This window comes from Ahaetulla prasina, chromosome 1 (genome assembly GCF_028640845.1).
Source record: "Ahaetulla prasina isolate Xishuangbanna chromosome 1, ASM2864084v1, whole genome shotgun sequence".
Taxonomy (NCBI): Eukaryota; Metazoa; Chordata; class Lepidosauria; order Squamata; family Colubridae; genus Ahaetulla; species Ahaetulla prasina.
Genome location: NC_080539.1, coordinates 117,303,039 through 117,323,023, shown reverse-complemented (window position 1 = coordinate 117,323,023; position 19,985 = coordinate 117,303,039). Strand labels below are relative to the sequence as shown.

Here is a 19,985-nt window from a genome sequence, read left to right as displayed (position 1 = left end):
CATGATGTGTTCTGCATATAAGTTAAATAGGCAGGGTGACAGTATACAGCCTTGCCGGACTCCTTTCCCAATTTTGAACCAATTAGTGGTTCTGTGTCCAGTTCTCACTATTGCTTCCTGACCTGCATATAGGTTTCTAAACCTGTATGCAGGTCAGGAAGCAACAGTGAGAACTGAAATAACCTGAGACAAATAAGGCGGTCTGGTACTCCCATCTCTTTAAGAACCTGCCACAATTTGTTGTGATCCACACAATCAAAGGCTTTAGCATAGTCAATGAAGCAGAAGTAGATGTTTTACTCCATTTTATGACTTGCTTGTCAGAAGCCAGCTGGGAAGGCTACAAATGGTGATCACATGACCTTGAGACAAAAAGTAATTGTCCTAAATACACAATCTGAATTTAGATAACATGACCATGGAGTGCTGCAAACGGTCATAAGTGTGAAAATCAGTCATAAGTCACTTTTTCTGGTGCTGTTGTAACTTTGAATGATCATGACCTAGAATGATCTCTGTGGGGGCTCCCACACTCTGGAACGAGCTTCCCCCGGGTTTACGCCAAATACCTGACCTTCGGACCTTCCGCCGCGAACTGAAGGCACATCTTTTCATTCGTGCGGGGCTGGCTTAAATTTTATCGGTCTTTTAAATTTTTTAAATTTTTAATATCAATTTTAAATGGGATTTTAGTTTTTTATATATTTTAAAGTTTCGGGCTAATTATAATTAAGTTTTTTAATTTACATTTTAAATTGTACATTGTATTGTCTTTTTTACTTCTGCCTGTACTGTTTGTGCCCTGAGTCCTTCGGGAGAAGGGCGGTATAAAAATAAAATAAAATAAATAAATAAATTAATTAATTAAATGAATGGTTATAAGTCAAGGATTACCTGTACATGAATGTTCTCAAAAGATATCTAGAAACACTAGCTGAATACCTGTGCTCCGCTACAAAACTATGTGATCGGGCTTGATAAATCGATACTTATAGCTTGAAAATTAATGAGTAGTTACGATTGGCCTCTCCCCTTCTCTCCTCAGCCTTGCCCCACGGAAGCCTCTCCTCTCCCCCTTATCTCCCTCAGGTTTGCCCCACAGAGGCCTCTCCTATCTTATCCCCTTCTCTCCCTCAAGCTGGCCCCATTGATCCTCTCCAAACTCACAGTCTGCAGGCAGGATGAGTCATGCGCTGGCCACACCCAAGTGGCAGTTGGAACAGAGTTATTTTCAGGTGGGGAGAGGGAGTAGAACGTCTAACTCCTTAGCATCAGAGCGTGTTAATAATATAATATAAGAAATACTAATGCTCCGAAGGTCATTTCAAAAAATTCTTTCTAAGCGAGCACCTAGAAGCCAAGAGGAACATACGTGCCAAATTTCAAGTTTGTAGGCTTTACGGTTCTGGAAATTTCATGATGCTGCATGAGTGTTTTTTGCTTTTATATATATATATAGATATACAAATAATTATATAGATTGAAAGAAATTCCAGATGCAGATACTAAGATGACCTAGAAGGAATCAGATCCAGTGTGACTTTTAATATTGTCTGCTCTCAGTGAAAACTTCACTGGGAAAAAAGAAAAAAAAATATTCAAATCTGGTATATGTTTGTGCAATTCATCTGATTCTGAAGATTCAAATTCATTCAAAATAGTTATTTTTTTTATGAAAGTCATGACCAAAATTAGGGCATATTCAGTTTTGTAAAAGAGACCTCTTTTTCTGTCCTCCTAAATGTACAGAAAGCAGATTTGCTGGCATTTGAGTATAATAGAGAGCAAAGGAATTTATTCTGCTAGCAGTAAACATTCTGCTTACTGATGGGTCTTGCTGGTTTTCACCCTTACTTAAAAGAAAATGCTGGCCCTGGAGTAAGCCATGTTAGTTGCTATAGAAACAAAGTTTTGGAATTTCATGTTTAAATTATCAGGAATAAAAATTGAACAAAGAGATTCCCAACTGAGACTGAAACATAGGGTTTGACTATCCAGTAAAGATATAATGCAGAATGAACAGGATCAAAAATAACATAGAATATTTGCTGTGGAAAAAAAATATGCATGCTGCAATTTAAAGCAAAATCCTTAGAGTTGTAAATACTGAACTGATTATGTTATCATTCCAAAGAGAGGGCAAAGGCAATTATGACATGATCTTGAATAAAACTTGTTTAACATAAAAAAGAAATCAATCCAGATGAACACTGCTACTGCATCAACTCAGTGTGATCAATTCTTTTAATATGGAGAAGGTCAAAAGGGAGCCAGCAAAAACAAACAGAAGTAAAACTGTCTGCAGTTTTGAATGAGAGGAACACACCCGATTAAGTGATAAGAGAAACAATGGACAACAGAATGCTAGCATTTAGTAACTCTTACTGTTCCCAGGCTTATCTAGAATATAATTCTTTTGAAACTTGACATTCCCATGAGAAAAACATTCTCTTTAGCATAGTGCTGTTGTCCATGCACATTTTTACTTTAAAAATGCATTGTATTGCCTTATGAAACTATATTGCAAGGATTTACTATCATACATGAAAATATTTGTATGGTAAATTAATGCTGAAAAGTATAAATGCTGCTGAGATTCTTGCAAAAAACTAGAACAGAAATTAGAAAAACACACTCTCCTAAAGAGAAAATGTAATAAAAACAAAGGTTTTAAACACTCAGTAATTCACACCAGAGTAACAGAGAAATCCCCAAAAATAGAGATCCTGATAACATAATGGCAATGAAAATGAATAAACAATAATGATTGTATGATTATTTAACATGGCACAGATATTATTTGATAAATTAAGCCACTGGCTTTAACGTGATCAATGTATCATGGATTTAAAGCACTGGATTTCAAGATCCCTTGTACATAAGGCCTTGTATGATCATTATTGTGCAAATGTGCATACAGACAGAATACACTGGGACTGTGTATTACACATATCTAGTTCCGTCAATCGTTCATTGTACGGTTTAGCCTCCAGACACCTTATCATCTTTGTTGCTCTTTTCTGCACTCTTTCTAGAGCCATAGCATCTCTTTTTTTTATTTTTATTATTATTTTTTATTAGATTTTTATACCGCCCTTCTCCCGAAGGACTCAGGGCGGTGTACAGTATCACTTTGCATCATTTTGTACAATGAATGAGAATTTTTATTAGGACATTCATATGTTTTGTACATTTGCATCCATTGTTATTTTGATCCTGTAGTTAACTTTAATGAAAAACCTTGGGACACAGGAAGATTAGTAAAATACTGAAAGGCTTGCTACCTGGGTATCATGTCTTCTGAACTACTTAGTTAGAATGAATCACTGCACATACCTGAAATATAAATTTATAAGGGAGACAATATAAAAGTAAAAGAATCTTGATCATATGATGGGCTTTGTATATCTTTATTAATGGCATAAAAAGTCTCTGTAGTCTCAATGTTAAAGAAAATAAGAATATTTCCAGAGTAACATTCTTTTTCAGCAACAATAGGAACTGCTATAGTTCAGATCCCTTAATTAGGCTGAATTTGTCTTTAAATGGTTGGCTATGATAACCTGTGTGATTAAATCAAGAAAGAGTTAATCAGAAAATAAATTTGTGTATTATTTCTTTAAAAGGGGGAGACTTATCTGCATCTTGGCTCTTTTTGAAAACCATTAGCTCGTTTATTTGAGCATGACAAATAGCAGGATGGGGAAAAAATAAAAGTTAGACTCAGCCAGCAAAATTACAGTGCTTGATGTAATTATTTGGGAATGATCCTTGTAAAAGAAAAGTATAATAGAAAATCTAAATGTGCAATTTGAAGGTTAGGGTCTAGCACTTAGAGACTTGAAATGTGAAAACCCAATTTTATAATGTGTGGTGATTCTGCCCATGTGGTGTTTTGTCAGGTTTATCTAAATAAGAGAAGTGCTTAGAAAAATTATTTTCTTTCAACTAGGTCCAAATTCTGAGCAAGAATGAAAGTATTTTCTAACATATAATAGCTTGAAATATATGTGACATATATGATTTATTTATTTATTTATTATTTATTATTTAAATTTGTATACCGCCCTTCTCCCGAAGGACTCAGGGCGGTTCACAGCCAAGTAAAATGCACAATACATACAATTAAAATACTAATAAAAAACTTATTTAAATTGGCCATAATTAAAATTTGGAAGTAAAACCCATTTAAAAACCCATAACTTAAAAAACTAACCCAGTCCAGCGCAGATAAATAAGTAAGTTTTGAGCTCGCGGCGAAAGGTTCGGAGGTCCGGAAGTTGACGAAGTCCTGGGGGGAGCTCGTTCCAGAGGGCGGGGGCCCCCACAGAGAAGGCCCGTCCCCTGGGTGTCGCCAGACGACATTGTCGCGCCGACGGCACCCTGAGGAGTCCCTCTCTGTGAGAGCGCACGGGTCGGTGAGAGGTATTTGGTAGCAGCAGGCGGTCCCGTAAGTAACCCGGCCCTATGCCATGGAGCGCTTTAAAGACGTTCACCAACACCTTGAAGCGCACCCGGAAGGCCACAGGTAGCCAGTGCAGCCTGCGCAGGATAGGTGTCACTCGGGAGCCACGATTTGACCATTTGATTAAACTTGATGGCTTTAAACTAACTAAAATAGGATTTGAGGGTTGGGGGATAAGAGAAAGGAGAAGGGCAAGAATGTGACCTCATTATTTATAGGGGGTAGGCTGTAGAATTTGTCTCTTTTTATTTCTGCCTGGAATTGGAGGGGGGGAATCTCAAAGGAAACTTCTTTGTAACTTAAAATGGTAAGCAAGAGAGAAATCATTTTTTTTCCACCAAACAATATGTGGCCATTGTTTGATGGGAAAAAAAAGAAATGTTAAGAAATTAAGGTATTCTCATGGCAATTGCATATTTCAATTGCAATTTTTTTTTTAATATTGTAACAATAATACCACTATATTCTAGTAAAAACAGTGGGGTTTGTTCACAATCTGTGCCTGCTATTTTGAAAATTGTTAAAATACAGTCAGCAACATTGTGACAGAGCAGAATTCTAAAAATGCTCTTATAAATGTCCCTTGAAGGACATATTTTATCCAGAAGATATAAACAATGTTCATAAAACGATTGCAAATGGAATCTCAGCACAGTAGGAAGGATTAAACCAAGAAATTAGCATAGTTTTTGCTGTCCTATTGTTCAAGTGTGAAATGATGTTTTGCCATTGGATTAAGAAGGCAAGGAAACAGCTCTGCGCTATCAGTTTAGTTGGAATGGTCATGAGGCAGCAAGCTAAAAATTAGCTGCACCCACAGAACACCTACTTTAAATAAAAGGTTCTGATAAGACCAAAAGCTGTCATGAGATTTCACTTCAGAAATAATACATAGCCATGTGCTTATGGAGGGAACAATTGGGCAGCCCTTCCACTTAGCACTTGTTTCAGATTTTTCAATTTCAGCTCAGAAATGTGTGGAAAGGTGGGAAGAGATGAAGCAGAAGGCTAGGACCAAAGAACAACTCAGGACAAAAGGACAAACCAGGAGACAGTACTAAAGAGAATACGAAAAGAACACCAGCAAAAGATACAGAAAGGCTCAGGCAGGGCTGAACAAGAACAACATTTTTCCCTGGGAGGATCCAATGTCTAATCTGGGTCTGCAGTCAGCCTAGGACTTTGATTTTTTTTAAAAAAACCTTGACTTCAGTTCTCGTCATCCCGGAATGCTGTTTAGCAATAGCACTTAGACTTATATACCGCTTCACAGTGCTTTACAGCAGGGGTGAAATCTAAAAATTTTCCCTACCGGTTCTGTGGCCGTGGCTTAATTGGTGGGTGCGGCTTGGTCCGATGACTGGGTGGGCATGGCCAATAACAATAAATAATAAAAATAATAAACGAAGTATACAAAACAATAAGAGGTACCAAAAACCAATTTTCACACTTTACACACACACAATACAACACAACTGACTCACACACAATGTAAAAGCAGCTGCACTTCACCCAAAATGGCCCCTGCAACAAGCAGGAACCTCACACAGCCACAAAAAGCTCAAAACCCGACTTTCACACTTTACACATACACAACTGACTCAGACACACACACACACACACACACACACACACACAAAATGCCACATACAGCTTTGTGAGATTTTGTGTGTTTTTGTAGTTAGAGTGAAACACTACAGAAACACAACAAATTTCAGAAAGCCGCTCAAATATTTTATTATTTTATTTTATTTATATTTTTTAGATCGGGGTCTCCAACCTTAGTAACTTTAAGGTTTGTGGACTTCAGCTCCCAGAGTTTCTCAGCCAGCAATGGCAGATTGAGTTGCTGACCGAGGAGATGGATTGCAGGCAGGCAGATTCAGCTGCTAGCTGATGCAACTGATTGCAGCAGCCGAAGCAAAGCAAGGCTTAGCAAGCCCGAAAGGAGCAGCAATTAGGTAACTAGGGAGGGGGGTTGGTTGGGCATGGGCGTGGGCTGTTGTAAGAGGTTGTAAAAAAATGATTTTAAAAGCCTGTGATGATCAGGCAACTCAGCTGGGATCGCCAAAGGAAAAAAAGATTTTAAAAGGCTCTTCTGACGATCCCAGCTGAAGTTGCCTGATTGTCAGAACCTCTTAAAAGGATTGTTTTAACAACCTCTTCAGCCAAAGAGCTTGTAGAAAACATGTTTTTTAAAGGTTCTGGTGTTCAGGCAACTCAACTGGTATCACCAGAGGAGCCTTTTAAAAGCTTTTTTTTTTACAACCTCTTCAGCCGAAGAGGTTGTTTAAAAAAAGAGTTTAAAGGGTTCTGATGATCCCAGCTGAGCCGCGCGAACATCAAAGGCTTTTTTTGGGGGGCTGAAGAAAAATGCTTTTAAAAGTAAAAAAAAAAAAAAGTAAAAAAAAACTCTGACGAAGGCGCGGCTCAGCAGAGGCAGGGGGTGGGGTCAGGGATTTTTGCTACCGATTCTCCGAACCACCCACCACCATCGCTACCAAATCGGGTGATCTGGTCCGAACTGAGAGCATTTCACCCCTGCTTTACAGCCCTCTCTAAGTGGTTTACAGAGTCAGCATATTGCCCTCAACAAATTGGGTCCTCATTTTACCCACCTCGGAAGGATGGAAGGCTGAGTCAACCTTGAGCCTGGTGAGAATTGAACTACCAAATTGCAGTCAGCAGAAGTAGCTTGCAGTATTGCACTCTAACCATTGCGCCACTTTGGCTCACAGTGTTTCTAGACATTTAGTAATGTAAGCTAATGCTTTTCAAAAAGCCATTGTCTACAACTTCAGGACTATATTTTCAAATACTGTTGGTGTCAGTATAGGCCACAACCAGAAGTCCTTCCTCCTTGCTATTAACTCATTACTATGATATGAGATAAGCTAACCACAATTAAAAAAATGCTTATCACAATTCATATAGGTTCCTGCCTACCGCATACATTCCATCTTCATCCACCTTTATATCGATAAACTATGCTGAGATAAGATGGATGAATCCCCTATAAAATGTAGTCTTTGTAAGGTGCTGTCTAACATGTTTCTTCTATGCTATGATTCTTATTTCCACCATAGCCTTTCTACAAGGCCAAAATAACATGTACATTAAATAGATAAAAGCTATTTAAAAGGAAAAAATATCATATCATATTAATTTATACTGACTAGACATACAGAAGCAGTTTATAATTCTGTCATGGGAATGATCACACTGCTGCTACAATCAGGAGCACATATATCATATTAAAACTTAGGTTACTATTTCCCATAATGAGCAATGAGTGTGGACTTGAAGAAACATTTTTGAGAAATGTCTGAGTACTTCTTACTGTAAAGCATATAGATACCAGATAACTGGTGCAATTGTAGTATTAAGAATTAGACGAAAAGATTTATTAGTTCCAGTGAATACACTTCTGTTCTTCCTAATAGTGAGTTATGATTTACCCAAACAAGAAGGTTCTTCTTGAAAGGTTTATTTGCATCCCCTCTGTTCTTTAGGATTCTACTATCATGTCTCCTAATCCTAGCCTTTTTTCTTTTCTCAAAGGCTCTGAACCAGTTTATCCTCCAAAGGCCTAAAAACTATTTCTGAGCTCCAATGGTCTGAAGTATTTTCTGTGACTCGTTTCAATTATTTGAGTTGGTTTATTTCTTTGTCTTCCTTATAAAGAATTGAAAGGTTTCCCACCCACCCCCATCAATCCCTGTTATAGCACCTTTCTTGATTTTCTTAAAAAACATAGTACCTCTCTTCTGAAGAGAAACATGGTCATGTCAGCCCTACAAGATAGACTAGATCAGGAAACCAACTCCATAGGAAGATTAGAACTATACTTTATTGAGAAAGAACATAGTACCAAAATCTTACAAGTCTGATTGTGCTTTACCTCTCTTCCCTTTTACACCTCAATGCATCATGAGAGGCATTTTCCTAAATCTCTTCAAAATACAATCTTGTCCATCAGAACTTAAGGAATGTTTCAGCCTCAAGGTCATCTCTTGATATTCTACAGGACATTTGTTTTCCAATAAGTTTGTGTTTTTTTTCAAGGATTGCTACAGTCATCACAAGTTGTTCTGGAATAGGAGAACAAATTTGCAACAAACACTACAGGTCACAACTAAAAACTCTCTGCTCCTTAAAGCAGTAATAGTCATTGCTTATATTTTCTCTTGCTCCTTTTGCAGACTTTAAGTTAGCTAAAAACAGGCTGAATTAGAAGGAAAATTGTTAAGGTTCTTCCTATTGAACTCAAAGGCAACTCCATTTGCCCACTCCCTATTCACTTGCTCTATCAATACTATAATATTCCTAGACAGCAGTGCAACTGTTTCAGGGTATACAATTGGATATCATTTCACACTGGATTGAGAAGGCAGCTCAAAGACACAAGGCCTTGTAATAATGTTAATTATTCAAGTCGTTCTTTAAAGAACAGAAAACTCAAGAAAAGTCTCATCTTTTTTAAGCATTAAAATTAAATAATTTAAATTTACCAATTTAAAAATTTTAAAAATTTAATAATTACATTTAACTAATTTTTTTTAACTGACTTTTCTGTTTTGAATGGAATTGTATTTGTTTCTATACCCAAAACACTACAACCCGATGAATCCTTCAAGGTAGCTCAGGTCAAGTAACAGTCTCTACAAGTACTAATGATATTCTACTTTATCATTATAGGATACAATAACAGAATCTTGAAAGCTGCCAGAATGCTCTCATGCAGAATCAACTCAGGGCTATTTTAAGTTTCTTTTTAGACAATATTTTCAATATTGTTAAGGAATCATTTAAACTGATGCAGAATTATGTCACCATTAGTTTATTTCCTATAAACTATGTGAAAAGTTGAGAGAATTTCAACAAAATGGTAGCTGCAGTTTTTACAATAGTAGAAAAATACAATTGCCCTATTATATTTTAATATCTTCCAATGTAAAATGTAGCAGACTCTATAGTTGTTTTTAACAGTTTTAAAATTGACCTGTAAAATATGCTATAAGTAAAAATATCCTAAGATGTTATTAAAATAAGCCATGGTGGTGCAGTGGTTATAATGCAGCATTGCAGGCTAATTCTGCTGACTGTAGAATGCCAGCTGTTCAGCAGTTTGATTCGCATTGACTCAAGATTGACTCAGCCTTCCATCCTTTCAAGGTTGGTAAAATGAGGACCCAAATTGTTGGGGGCAATATACTGACTGTATAAATCACTTAAAGAGTGATTATAAATATCTGAAAAGCACTGTGAAGCTGTCTATAAGTCTAAATGCTATTGCTAAAATTAATTTTCTCTTTGAAATTTCTAAAAGTTGTTTACCATTTTTTACTGACAAAGAGACAATCTTTTACTCCAGATATACAGGCTGCTATAAACAAACATGGGAGGGGATTGAAATGTTTCAAGGCATCACTACTGAAAAGTATGGGTGCCTTTGAAGATTAGCCCTTTTCTGAAATTACTAAAGAGGACTTTTCTTTTCTTTTTTTCTCTGCTAATTATTTCTTCTCACCTCATCTCTAGCTTTGTCCTTCCTGTCCTTTCCCATTTATATCTATTTTCTCCCTCACCTCATTCCATTCTGTTTTCTTTTTTCCTATATCTGCTATGTTTGGGACACAATAGTTGATGTGTGGGGAGAGGGGATCAGTTAATTTGATAAATATGAAATATTTAATTTTACATAGATTTTAAAAAGTTGTTTTGTTGTATCTTTTGTTATTGTTACTGTTCTGCTCTGCCATTTTGGAGTGTGGCTTCTGATCAATAACTGCTTGCCTGCCTATCAGCTGCTTAGAGATATTGGAAGGAGAAAAGCTCTAGGACTGGTTTCAACTGAAGCTGGCAAACCTAGGGTGACACACTTGGAACTCCATGGGATTTCTCTATATATTCTGCATTATCTTTGAAATGAGCATTTTTACATTCTGGCTCATCTTGCTATTGGGTAAATATGGTAAAGTTTTCAGGAAGAAGTGTAGTAATCCGTGAGATTAATATTTTGCATTTTTATCTACTTTTCAAGAAATACAAATATAACTGTCTATTTGTAGGCAGTTAAAATCACAGCACTTACTAAGTCTCTGTGAAGCACCCAGTTTGCATGGAGATAATGGATTCCATCAAGAATCTGATAAAGTAGTGATTTGACCATAGATCTTGGCAGTTGCATGGGTTTTTTGTTTGCTTTTGAGGCACGGTGAAACTTGATAATATGCTGGAAACAAAAAAGAACACAAACATGAAAGCACCATGTAAAAAAAATCCCACAAAATAATTGCAAAAGATGAAAGTCTTTTAATTTTGAAATCTAAAATTGGAATTAAGTATGAACTTTTTATATCTAATATTAAAGAAAACATAATAGTGAAACATCACATTGTTTCCTCAGCTTTAAAGGTACATGGATTGAAACAGGGTTTTTTTTCTACAGAGTTGCTCTTCATTGACATTTTCATGACATCTTATAGTTCTAAAATCATTTTAGGATAATTCCCCCCACCACTTTAAAAAAAAACCCTAAAGACTTAAAAAGCTCTGAAATATTTTATAGACTGCATCTGGAACAAATTTCAGAAATACAACAAATTTGCCTATTGACTTTGCTTACCTTACAGGTTGATGGTAAAGCAATACAGATTAGGCACATTTTTTGAACATTTATCAGTAATTGGAATAAGAAAGGAAATTGTCACTAAAGCAAAATGAAAACAGGAGCAATGAAGTCCGTTGGGCCCTAAATCCCTAAATTTTCCTTTGGTTCATTCTTCTCAAGCTGGTGCCCGCTAGGCATGTCAGATGACAATTTCCAGGATTCCCATTCAGTGTGGTCTGAAAGTTTGGGAAGACTTCTAGACTTTTGACTGATCTTGCATTCAAAATCCATTTCAAACACAGGACACCCTTTTCAGGTAAAAAATGGCCTCTCCAGGGTATGAAAACAGTAATGCATATTTTTTCTAGATATTTAGAAAACACATCAACACTAACAGAAAATTTGAATTTAAGATGATCCATACATTATAATATAGTAAACTAGAACAATTTTTCCAGTGGAAAAATTGAACTAGGAAACATTGGATAAGAAGATGCAGTCTCTTCACTCTTCTGCAGAATATCTCTCCTTTACTTGTGAACTCCAATGTAGAAATATCTGGAACTTTTTGCAAAATGAAGTTTTCAAACTGGAAACAAGCCCAGCAATGCCCATTCTTCATTCCATCTCCAGCATAAAATCCCCCTTGAATAGGTCATTTTTAATTAAATTTAGCTTTATATCTGAACAGATGTACTAACTGATATCACTTAATCTTCTATGTATGAGGATCAGATAAAATTCTATAAATTTATTTCAAATTCCAATAGATGGTTGGATTTAGATGGTTCCATTAGAATAAAATATATGTAGCTCAAGGTTAAATGATATAGTGCTGATGTTCTCTGAGCTTGGTTGTTTGTTTGCAGTATGGCAGAATGCCCCAAATTATACAAGCCCAACATATCACTTTGTCCAACTGTGTAATTACCAGGAATCCTAACAAGAAACACAGCCAAAAAACTTACAAAAGAGCTTGGACGCCTCACAGAGAGGAGCAAATATTTTATTGACTCTCCTACTACAGTGCTTTCAGAAAATGAAAGACCTAAAATAGAAGATGAAATTATGGTTTCATTCAATGTCCCAGCATTCTTTACATGCATAAATCCAAAAGCAGTGAAAGAATCCATGGCAGAAGTAACGCAACACACACATAACACAACATACCCAACCTAGCCAAATATACTAACATTGAAATACCAGAATCATGGACCTCATCAACCTCTGCTTACTATCTACTTTCAGTTTGATGAACAAATATGCCAACAAATCTTAGGAACACCCATGGGATCACCTCACCACTATCAACACTTATAGCAGAAACCACAAATCAGTGTCTAGACACTATAGCACTTCCAGATATTGCAAAAGTATAGAATCTTCCTCATAATAAAAAAGAAACAATTAGAAAACACATGAATTCATCAACATGTTCAAAGGAATAAAGTTCACAAGGGAAGAAGAAAACAACAATACACTACCCATCATGCATATCCACATCAACAGAGAAAATTGTAGCACATTGGAAATGCTACTGCCAAAACCCAACCCCACTAACCAAGTATTGCATTATTAAAGTAACAGCTCAACCTCCCACAAGAGGACCTATATAAAAATATTACTCAGATAAGTACAAATGCACTGTAGCAATCCAGAACACCAAAGAAATAAAACAGAACACCTATATAACATATTCCACACAACTTTATATCCACAGAACTTTATAAAAATGTGCTTGACCACTCAATCCACTACTGCACAACCAACACAAACTATGAAAAAGATAATACCATATAGATCAAAACTTTCAGAAATAACCAACACACTGTTACAAGTACACAACATTATTATAGCACACAAAACAACCAAAGCTTTGCAAAAAAATTTAAGTAAACAAAAAGAAACAGTAACACAAGGAAAAAAAGTCATTTACAACATAGAGTGTAAAGACTGTAACAGTCATTATGTAGGTTGCGATGGGTCGGACACGACTTCGCAACTAACAACAACAACAACAACAAATCCAGGAGTACCAACTAGCAATCAAAAGACGCAATCCAAAAATCTCACATGAAATAGAGTCAACCATAATTTCAACTGGGCAACTATGAGCATCCTAGACCAAACTAAATCCCAAAACACAAGGGAATTCTTGGAAGCTTGGTATTCAAACAACTCAGCAATCAACAGACACATAGAAAAGTAGTAAATCATATTTATTCACCACTCAAAAGAGACAAAAAGAAGAAGAGGAGGAGGAGGAGGAAGAGGAGGAGAAAAGAGAGGAGGAAAAGAAGAAAGAAAGAATACATCTTCTCCAAGAGCCATCACCCAGATAAGCAGGGATTAACACCAGGGAAATAATAAAACAAAGCAGGACACAATACCAAGGAATTATCAAGGAGAAAACCACATCCCTATCAAAACTGGCAGGGCAAGCAGTGTATATAAACAAGAATCAAACCCTGCACCCACTTGCATTGATGGTGTTACCTAGTTAGGTAGTAAAACATTTGCAGGCAAACAACCAAACTGAAAAAACATCAAGGACACCACAGATGGTTACTATTCATGACAAATTAAAACTGTCAAGGAAAGGTATGGGAAAATGTTTATGAAAGTATGAATGGGTAATGAGAGGAAAAATGTCAATTTGGGGCTAATTTGCAAATTAGCAAAAAGTCAGAATTATATTTGCACCAGATCTAAATAAATCCAGGGCAAAAGTGTGACTTTCATATACCATTGAGATTTCAAGTACTAAATTTCATTCTTAAGGACTGAAATGAAGAAGCACAAGTTATCCACAAGATAGAATCTTTATAGAAAAGGAATCCAAAGGACTCCAACCTATAACTTCCATAAAAGTAATGTTGAAAAGTAAAATTATTTCAATTATTGCTTACCACATAAGTTGCTAATTCAATACATACAAAAGAGCCCTGTGGATTAATAATGAATTAAAGCCAAAACAAGTATTGTTTGTCTTGTTGACAGATCAACAGAAAAACGAATGGCAGTACTGTAAATGCTCATTGCTCTTGCTTACTTTTTTCTCCAATTAAATTGGTACGTAACCATAATAAAAGTAGGAAAAGTCAATGCATAGCAACATCCTTTCAACAAATGAATATTTACCTAGCAAAAAGAATCCTTAAAATATGAGTGATATAGGTATCAAGAAATGAAGAGAATGTTTGTCCCTAAAACAAATTCAGTATAATAAAATTGATGGATGTTACAAATGGTATAACATCAATTATCAAATGTTAAAGAATGCTATGTTTTTATTCAATATCTTCCCCCACCAAATATGCCTTTGCTGTTTTGTCATTAGTCTTGCTCCCAAAGTAGGAGACACAGTGGTGGTAGGCAATCAGCCCAAAGTTTATGCAACATTATAACTCTCTTCTCAGTTCCAAATTGGGAAGGGAAACTGGGGATGGCAGAGTTAATATGTGAAAGATACGAAGATGCTCCAACTGATTTCTCAGTACATAACTAATTAAATTCCCAACTCTCATAGAAGAAAGGGTTTTCTGGAGAATGATAAATATCAATCCATCAATATTAATGGCCACATAGGAAAATTATCTTTGGACACAGAATTTGGTCCTGCAAATTCTGGAGTAGGTTCATCCTGACAATAAATTAGTTAACATTTTAATCTGTATATTATAAGAGGAAAAATATGAAATGAGAAATTATGCCTGTTCCAAGGCAAATCAATGACTTCTGATGATTTGTTCAAGATTTAAATTGGGGTCTACTGTTCCCCCCCCACCTCTTTACTGGCTATACCATGCTGGCTCTCAGTATCAAGTATAAAAAAAATAATCACCCTAGACTATCATCTTCAAGAAGTTATGGTGTTAATAAAAGAAATATGTTCCTAAGCATGTGGATTTCAACATTGGTATTTTTTTTTTGAAGGAGTTTACATACGTTGACTGGGAAGCTGTTCCAAGTGTAAGAGGCAGCATGGAAAGAGACAAAGTTGGGAGTGAGAAAAAAAGACAATGGGGAAATATGGAGCGATGCTTAGGATAACTGAGAGGAGGAGTTATTCAGACCTTGAGGGATATTAATTTGGGCCATCATCACCAAATGCCAGAAAATAACATTAAACAGTTTTCAACTCTGTACAGCAAGAAAAAACAATTCCATGGGTTCAAAATCCAGCAGTTATCTCCAGGACAACATTTTCTTCATATTTCATTTCGCTTAAAGTTCTTCACTAGCCTCAAGTTATCATTCTTTTAAAAAAAATATCTTGTTCACAGAGGTGGATGATTACTTAATGTTAAACCAGTACGACTGCTTTCTACACTTTATTGAAAAGTGGGGGAAGAGGAGAGAGAGAGAGAGAGAGAGAAATCTGTTTGGAGGGTAATAATGTTGCTGACTTCTAGGTTTCAAGAGATGATTAATTGTTCCTGTGCAAAAACAAAAGAACAAGAAAAGTTGCACTAGACTAGAGAAAGTGAAGGGCTGTGGAAATGACCAATTTATATTTACTCCATTGAATAAGAGCACTTAAGACAGAACATTCCAAGAATCAAATAGGCAAGGTCAATCATGTGGATACTTCTCAGCCAAGTGGGAGAAAAACATTTGAGTGGGAACAGCATATGTCCTGTTCTGGTTTGTATTGTACAGTATAACAACTAAAATTGCATGGGAACATACCATGCAGGAAGTGGCTCCCTGAACAATGCAGGTAAATGTGAAGGAGTCATTAATCTAACAATTGGATGGGAATATAACTTTTTAATGAGTTGCATGCTTTATTTTAAGAAAATAAACTAGAAAGTGAACGGGGAAAAAACATCCACAGTACAAATACATGCAAATATTGGTAGCATTTATATGAAATTATATAGCCTAGGAATTTGTAATAATGATGTATTGCATGCATTGAGACCCTGGAAGCTAGGGCACATTAGGAAGAACGTACACTTTGTATTATGACTTTACAACAGACAATCAACAAGAACGAGTGCCCCTTCAAAACTATTGTTAGATGGTTCTTTTTCAAACAAAGCATGCAGTATTCAGGAGGCAAGAATTGCAATGAATTATTAAACATGCTTCCTATTATAGCACCAATGCATCCTTCTGCAGTTGCTTTTAAAAGCAAACAACTGAAACACAGAGATAAAGTTTTGTGCATATGAAATGAAGCTGTTCACAATGAGACTATGACACTTTTGAGCTATGAAGTGTACATTTACTCTTGGTGTAATTAACTTCGATGGAGAAAGCTTCCAGAGTGGGTGCAAGTTACTAAAACTACAAGAACAAGACTCTCCAATTAAATTATATGGCACATGCAACAGCATGAAATCTCATGACTTTATATTATTGTGATCCAAGTTTCTCTTTGGTTGGAACAGTTTATACATGTAATTTTCTTGATGGTAAACTATTACTCATAGGTTTCATAATGAGTTTTCATCACACCGTTTAAGCAATACAGTAATTTGTCTCTAGCAAATCTAACTTTCATGTTAATTTAATATTCATTAAGTATAGCTTGAACTGATCCGGCAAAAAGAGAAGAGGAATATTTCCTCATGAAACCTACCACAACATGCTGCAAAAGGCAAATATTTCATTTCATATTAAATGTAATACTTCAAAAATATTACACTAATTGCACATATAAAATCTTAGCTTACAGTCGAGATCTGAATGAATTCTTTCTTATATTGATCTTCAAGCCCATCTTTAAGTTATAATGTAACTGCCAGCATGTAGTGCAGAGCTTTCAAAATCTTTAATTCTAAAGCACTCGCTGAGGCCAAACTGGAAAATAAATGGGAAATCTGCCTAATGTTTTGGTTTCTTCATAAAAGGAGCCCCTGGGCTTCTCAAACTGGATGGCACATCAGATGTATTGGAGTGAGAGACAATGTCTCTCCTTCAGACAAAGTTTCTCCTTCAGCTGGAGATTTGCTCCTCTGAGGAAAAATACAGGAAAACCCAATCACATGGGAATCTTTTAAATAGAAGGAAAATTAATTGTTTATACTGGATATCTAAAAGATCTCAATATCACTTCCTGTGGCAAAAAGTCCTGACATAGTTTACAAGTGCACTACAAACAAGCCACTGGAAAAGAAATGTCAGTGCCTGGGAGAGGCTAGCACCAAAAGTTTAAATTTTACAAGAGACCTAAAGGATATACATGTTGGAGTCTTGAATGTGTACACCAGTTCAAATGAAAAAAATTAGAGGAAAGTTACTAAATGTAAATTTCTTTATGAAAGAACTGTGAGCTTCATTTAGTTCTGATAGGTAAAATAAATTCCTGATATCACTGTATTTAATATCTGAATGTATGTGTGTATTTCTTCTCCATCAGACAAAAGAAAACTTGTCTAGTTCTGTTCTAGACACACACAGATCCTTATGGTGTTCTATCTCTGAGCAATATATTTATATATATGTGTATGTATGTATGTATGTATGTGTGTGTGTGTGTGTGTATATATATATATATATATAGGTCTTTGGTTGTTCTTTGCTTGGTAATCTTATTTCTTTGGAATCCATTGGATGTTAGTACGTTAGTGAGAGTGTCTAGTTCGGGTTTTAGGTGTTGTTCATCAGCTAAGTCTCATTTGTCATCTTCAGGCTTCAGCTTCGTGCTTCTGGGAGCAATGTGTGATCGCAGCTGTTTCTTCCTTTTAACTGCTAGTGGGGTTTGAACTGATTGGGTGGGAGCTTGGCTGTGCTCTGATTGGATGGGGTTTTTGTGCTCTGATTGGATGGGGTTTTTCTGTGCTCTGATTGGCTGGGGTGTGTCCTGTGTTGGTGGGGGCTTGGTTGTGCTCAGATTAGTCTGAGCTGCAGGGGATTTGAGCTGGTGAGCTGCATAGCTGTTGTTTGGCTTTGTGGTCGTGCTACATCTTCATAGTGGGTGTCAGTCTGCTGCATGAATGGATTGAGGGGTTTGAAATGGCTAATGTTGCAGCTGCGGTCTGGCTTCTGGTCCTTGGTCGTGCTTCATGATCAGTGTGGGTTTGGGTCTGCTTTCTGGGTGGATGTGGTGGTGACATCCTGTGTGGACCTCGTGAGTGTGGGTCTGGTGTCATTCCTCGTGTTAGGGACTCGCTTGTCAATAAGGGCGGGTTTCCAAATGGCTGGTAGGCGGAGGTGTCATCTCGCTTGTTCATGCTGTGTGGGCGTTTATCTCAATGGCTTCTCTGATTATTCTGTTGTTAAAGTGTTCAGTTTTGGCGATAGTTCTGGTCTTTTAAAGTCAATATCATGTCCTGTGACTTTAAAGACCAGAACTATCGCTGAAATGAACTTTTAACAACAGTAATCAGAAGCCATTGAGATAAACCCACAGCATGAACAAACGAGATGATACCTCGCCTACAGCATTTGAAACCGCCCTTATTGACAACGGTCCCTAACGAATGACCAGACCCACACAGGTCACACAGGATGTCACCACGCATCCAGCAGAAAGCAGACCCACACTGATCAAGCACCAGGACCAAGCCAGACAGCTGCACATTAGCCATTTCAAACCCCTCAATCCATTCATGCAGACTGACCCACTGAGACCAGCCAAACAACAGCTATGCAGCTCACCAGCTCAAATCCCTGCAGCACAGATTAGACTGAGCACAAGCTCACCAACACAGGACACCCCAGCCAATCAGGCACAAAAACCCCATCCAATCAGAGCAAGCTCACCCAATCAGTTCAAACCCCACTAGCAGTTGGAAGAACAGCTGCGATCACACATTGCTCACAGCATTGAAGCCTGAAGATGTGAGACTTCGAAGCGAAGACACTTCAATTTTACACGGGAAAACCGACCAACCACAGACCTACATACACACACACGTGAAAACCTCAGAAAACAAATATATATATATATATATATATATATATATATATATATATATATATGTATGTATGTATGTATGTATGTATGTATGTATGTATGTATGTATGTATGTATGTATGTATGTGTGTGTATATATATATATATATATATATGTATGTGTGTGTATATATATATATATATAGGTCTTTGGTTGTTCGGGTTTTCTCACGAGTAAAATTGGAAGTGTCTTGGCGACGTTTCGACGAAGTCTCATTCGTCATCTTCAGGCTTCAGCTTCGTGCTTCTGGGAGCAATGTGTGATCGCAGCTGTTTGTTCCTTTTAACTGCTAGTGGGGGTTTGAACTGATTGGGTGGGAGCTTGGCTGTGCTCTGATTGGATGGGGTTTTTTTTGTGCTCTGATTGGCTGGGGGTGGGTCTTGGGTTGGTGGGGGCTTGGTTGTGCTTAGATTAGTCTGTGCTGCAGGGGGATTTGAGCTGGTGAGCTGCATAGCTGTTGTTTGGCTTTGTGGTCGTGCTACATCTCCATAGTGGGTGTCAGTCTGCTGCATGTATGGATTGGAGGGGTTTGAAATGGCTAATGTTGCAGCTGCGGTCTGGCTTCTGGTCCTTGGTCGTGCTTCATGATCAGTGTGGGTTTGGGTCTGCTTTCTGGGTGGATGTGGTGGTGACATCCTGTGTGGACCTCGTGAGTGTGGGTCTGGTGTCATTCCTCGTGTTAGGGACTCGTTTGTCAATAAGGGCGGTTTCCAAATGGCTGGTAGGCGGAGGTGTCATCTCGCTTGTTCATGCTGTGTGGGCGTTTATCTCAATGGCTTCTCTGATTATTCTGTTGTTAAAGTGTTCAGTTTTGGCGATAGTTCTGGTCTTTTTAAAGTCAATATCATGTCCTGTGACTTTAAAGTGTTGGGCCAGGGAAGAAGTTGGTTCCTCTTTTGTGAGTGAGTTCTTGTGTTCTTCAATGCGTGCACTTATTCTTCTGTTCGTTTATCCAATGTATATGGTGAGGCAGGCGGTGCATGGGATTTCATATACC

The 19,985-nt window shown here is 37.1% G+C and overlaps 1 protein-coding gene across 4 annotated transcripts in view; it reads right to left on the bottom strand.

The window, feature by feature from the left end:
- The window catches only part of CDK19 (cyclin dependent kinase 19), a 98,184-nt gene that overhangs the window by 33,160 nt on the left and 45,039 nt on the right, over nt 1-19,985 (bottom strand). For 3 of the 4 annotated variants that reach the window (XM_058173986.1, XM_058174002.1, XM_058173995.1), the window contains one exon: nt 10,560-10,700. The exons of the other annotated variant lie outside the window; for it this stretch is intronic. In XM_058173986.1, the coding sequence (XP_058029969.1) occupies nt 10,560-10,700 (141 nt within the window). The remainder of the gene's footprint in view (nt 1-10,559; nt 10,701-19,985) is intronic. 4 annotated transcript variants of the gene reach the window in all.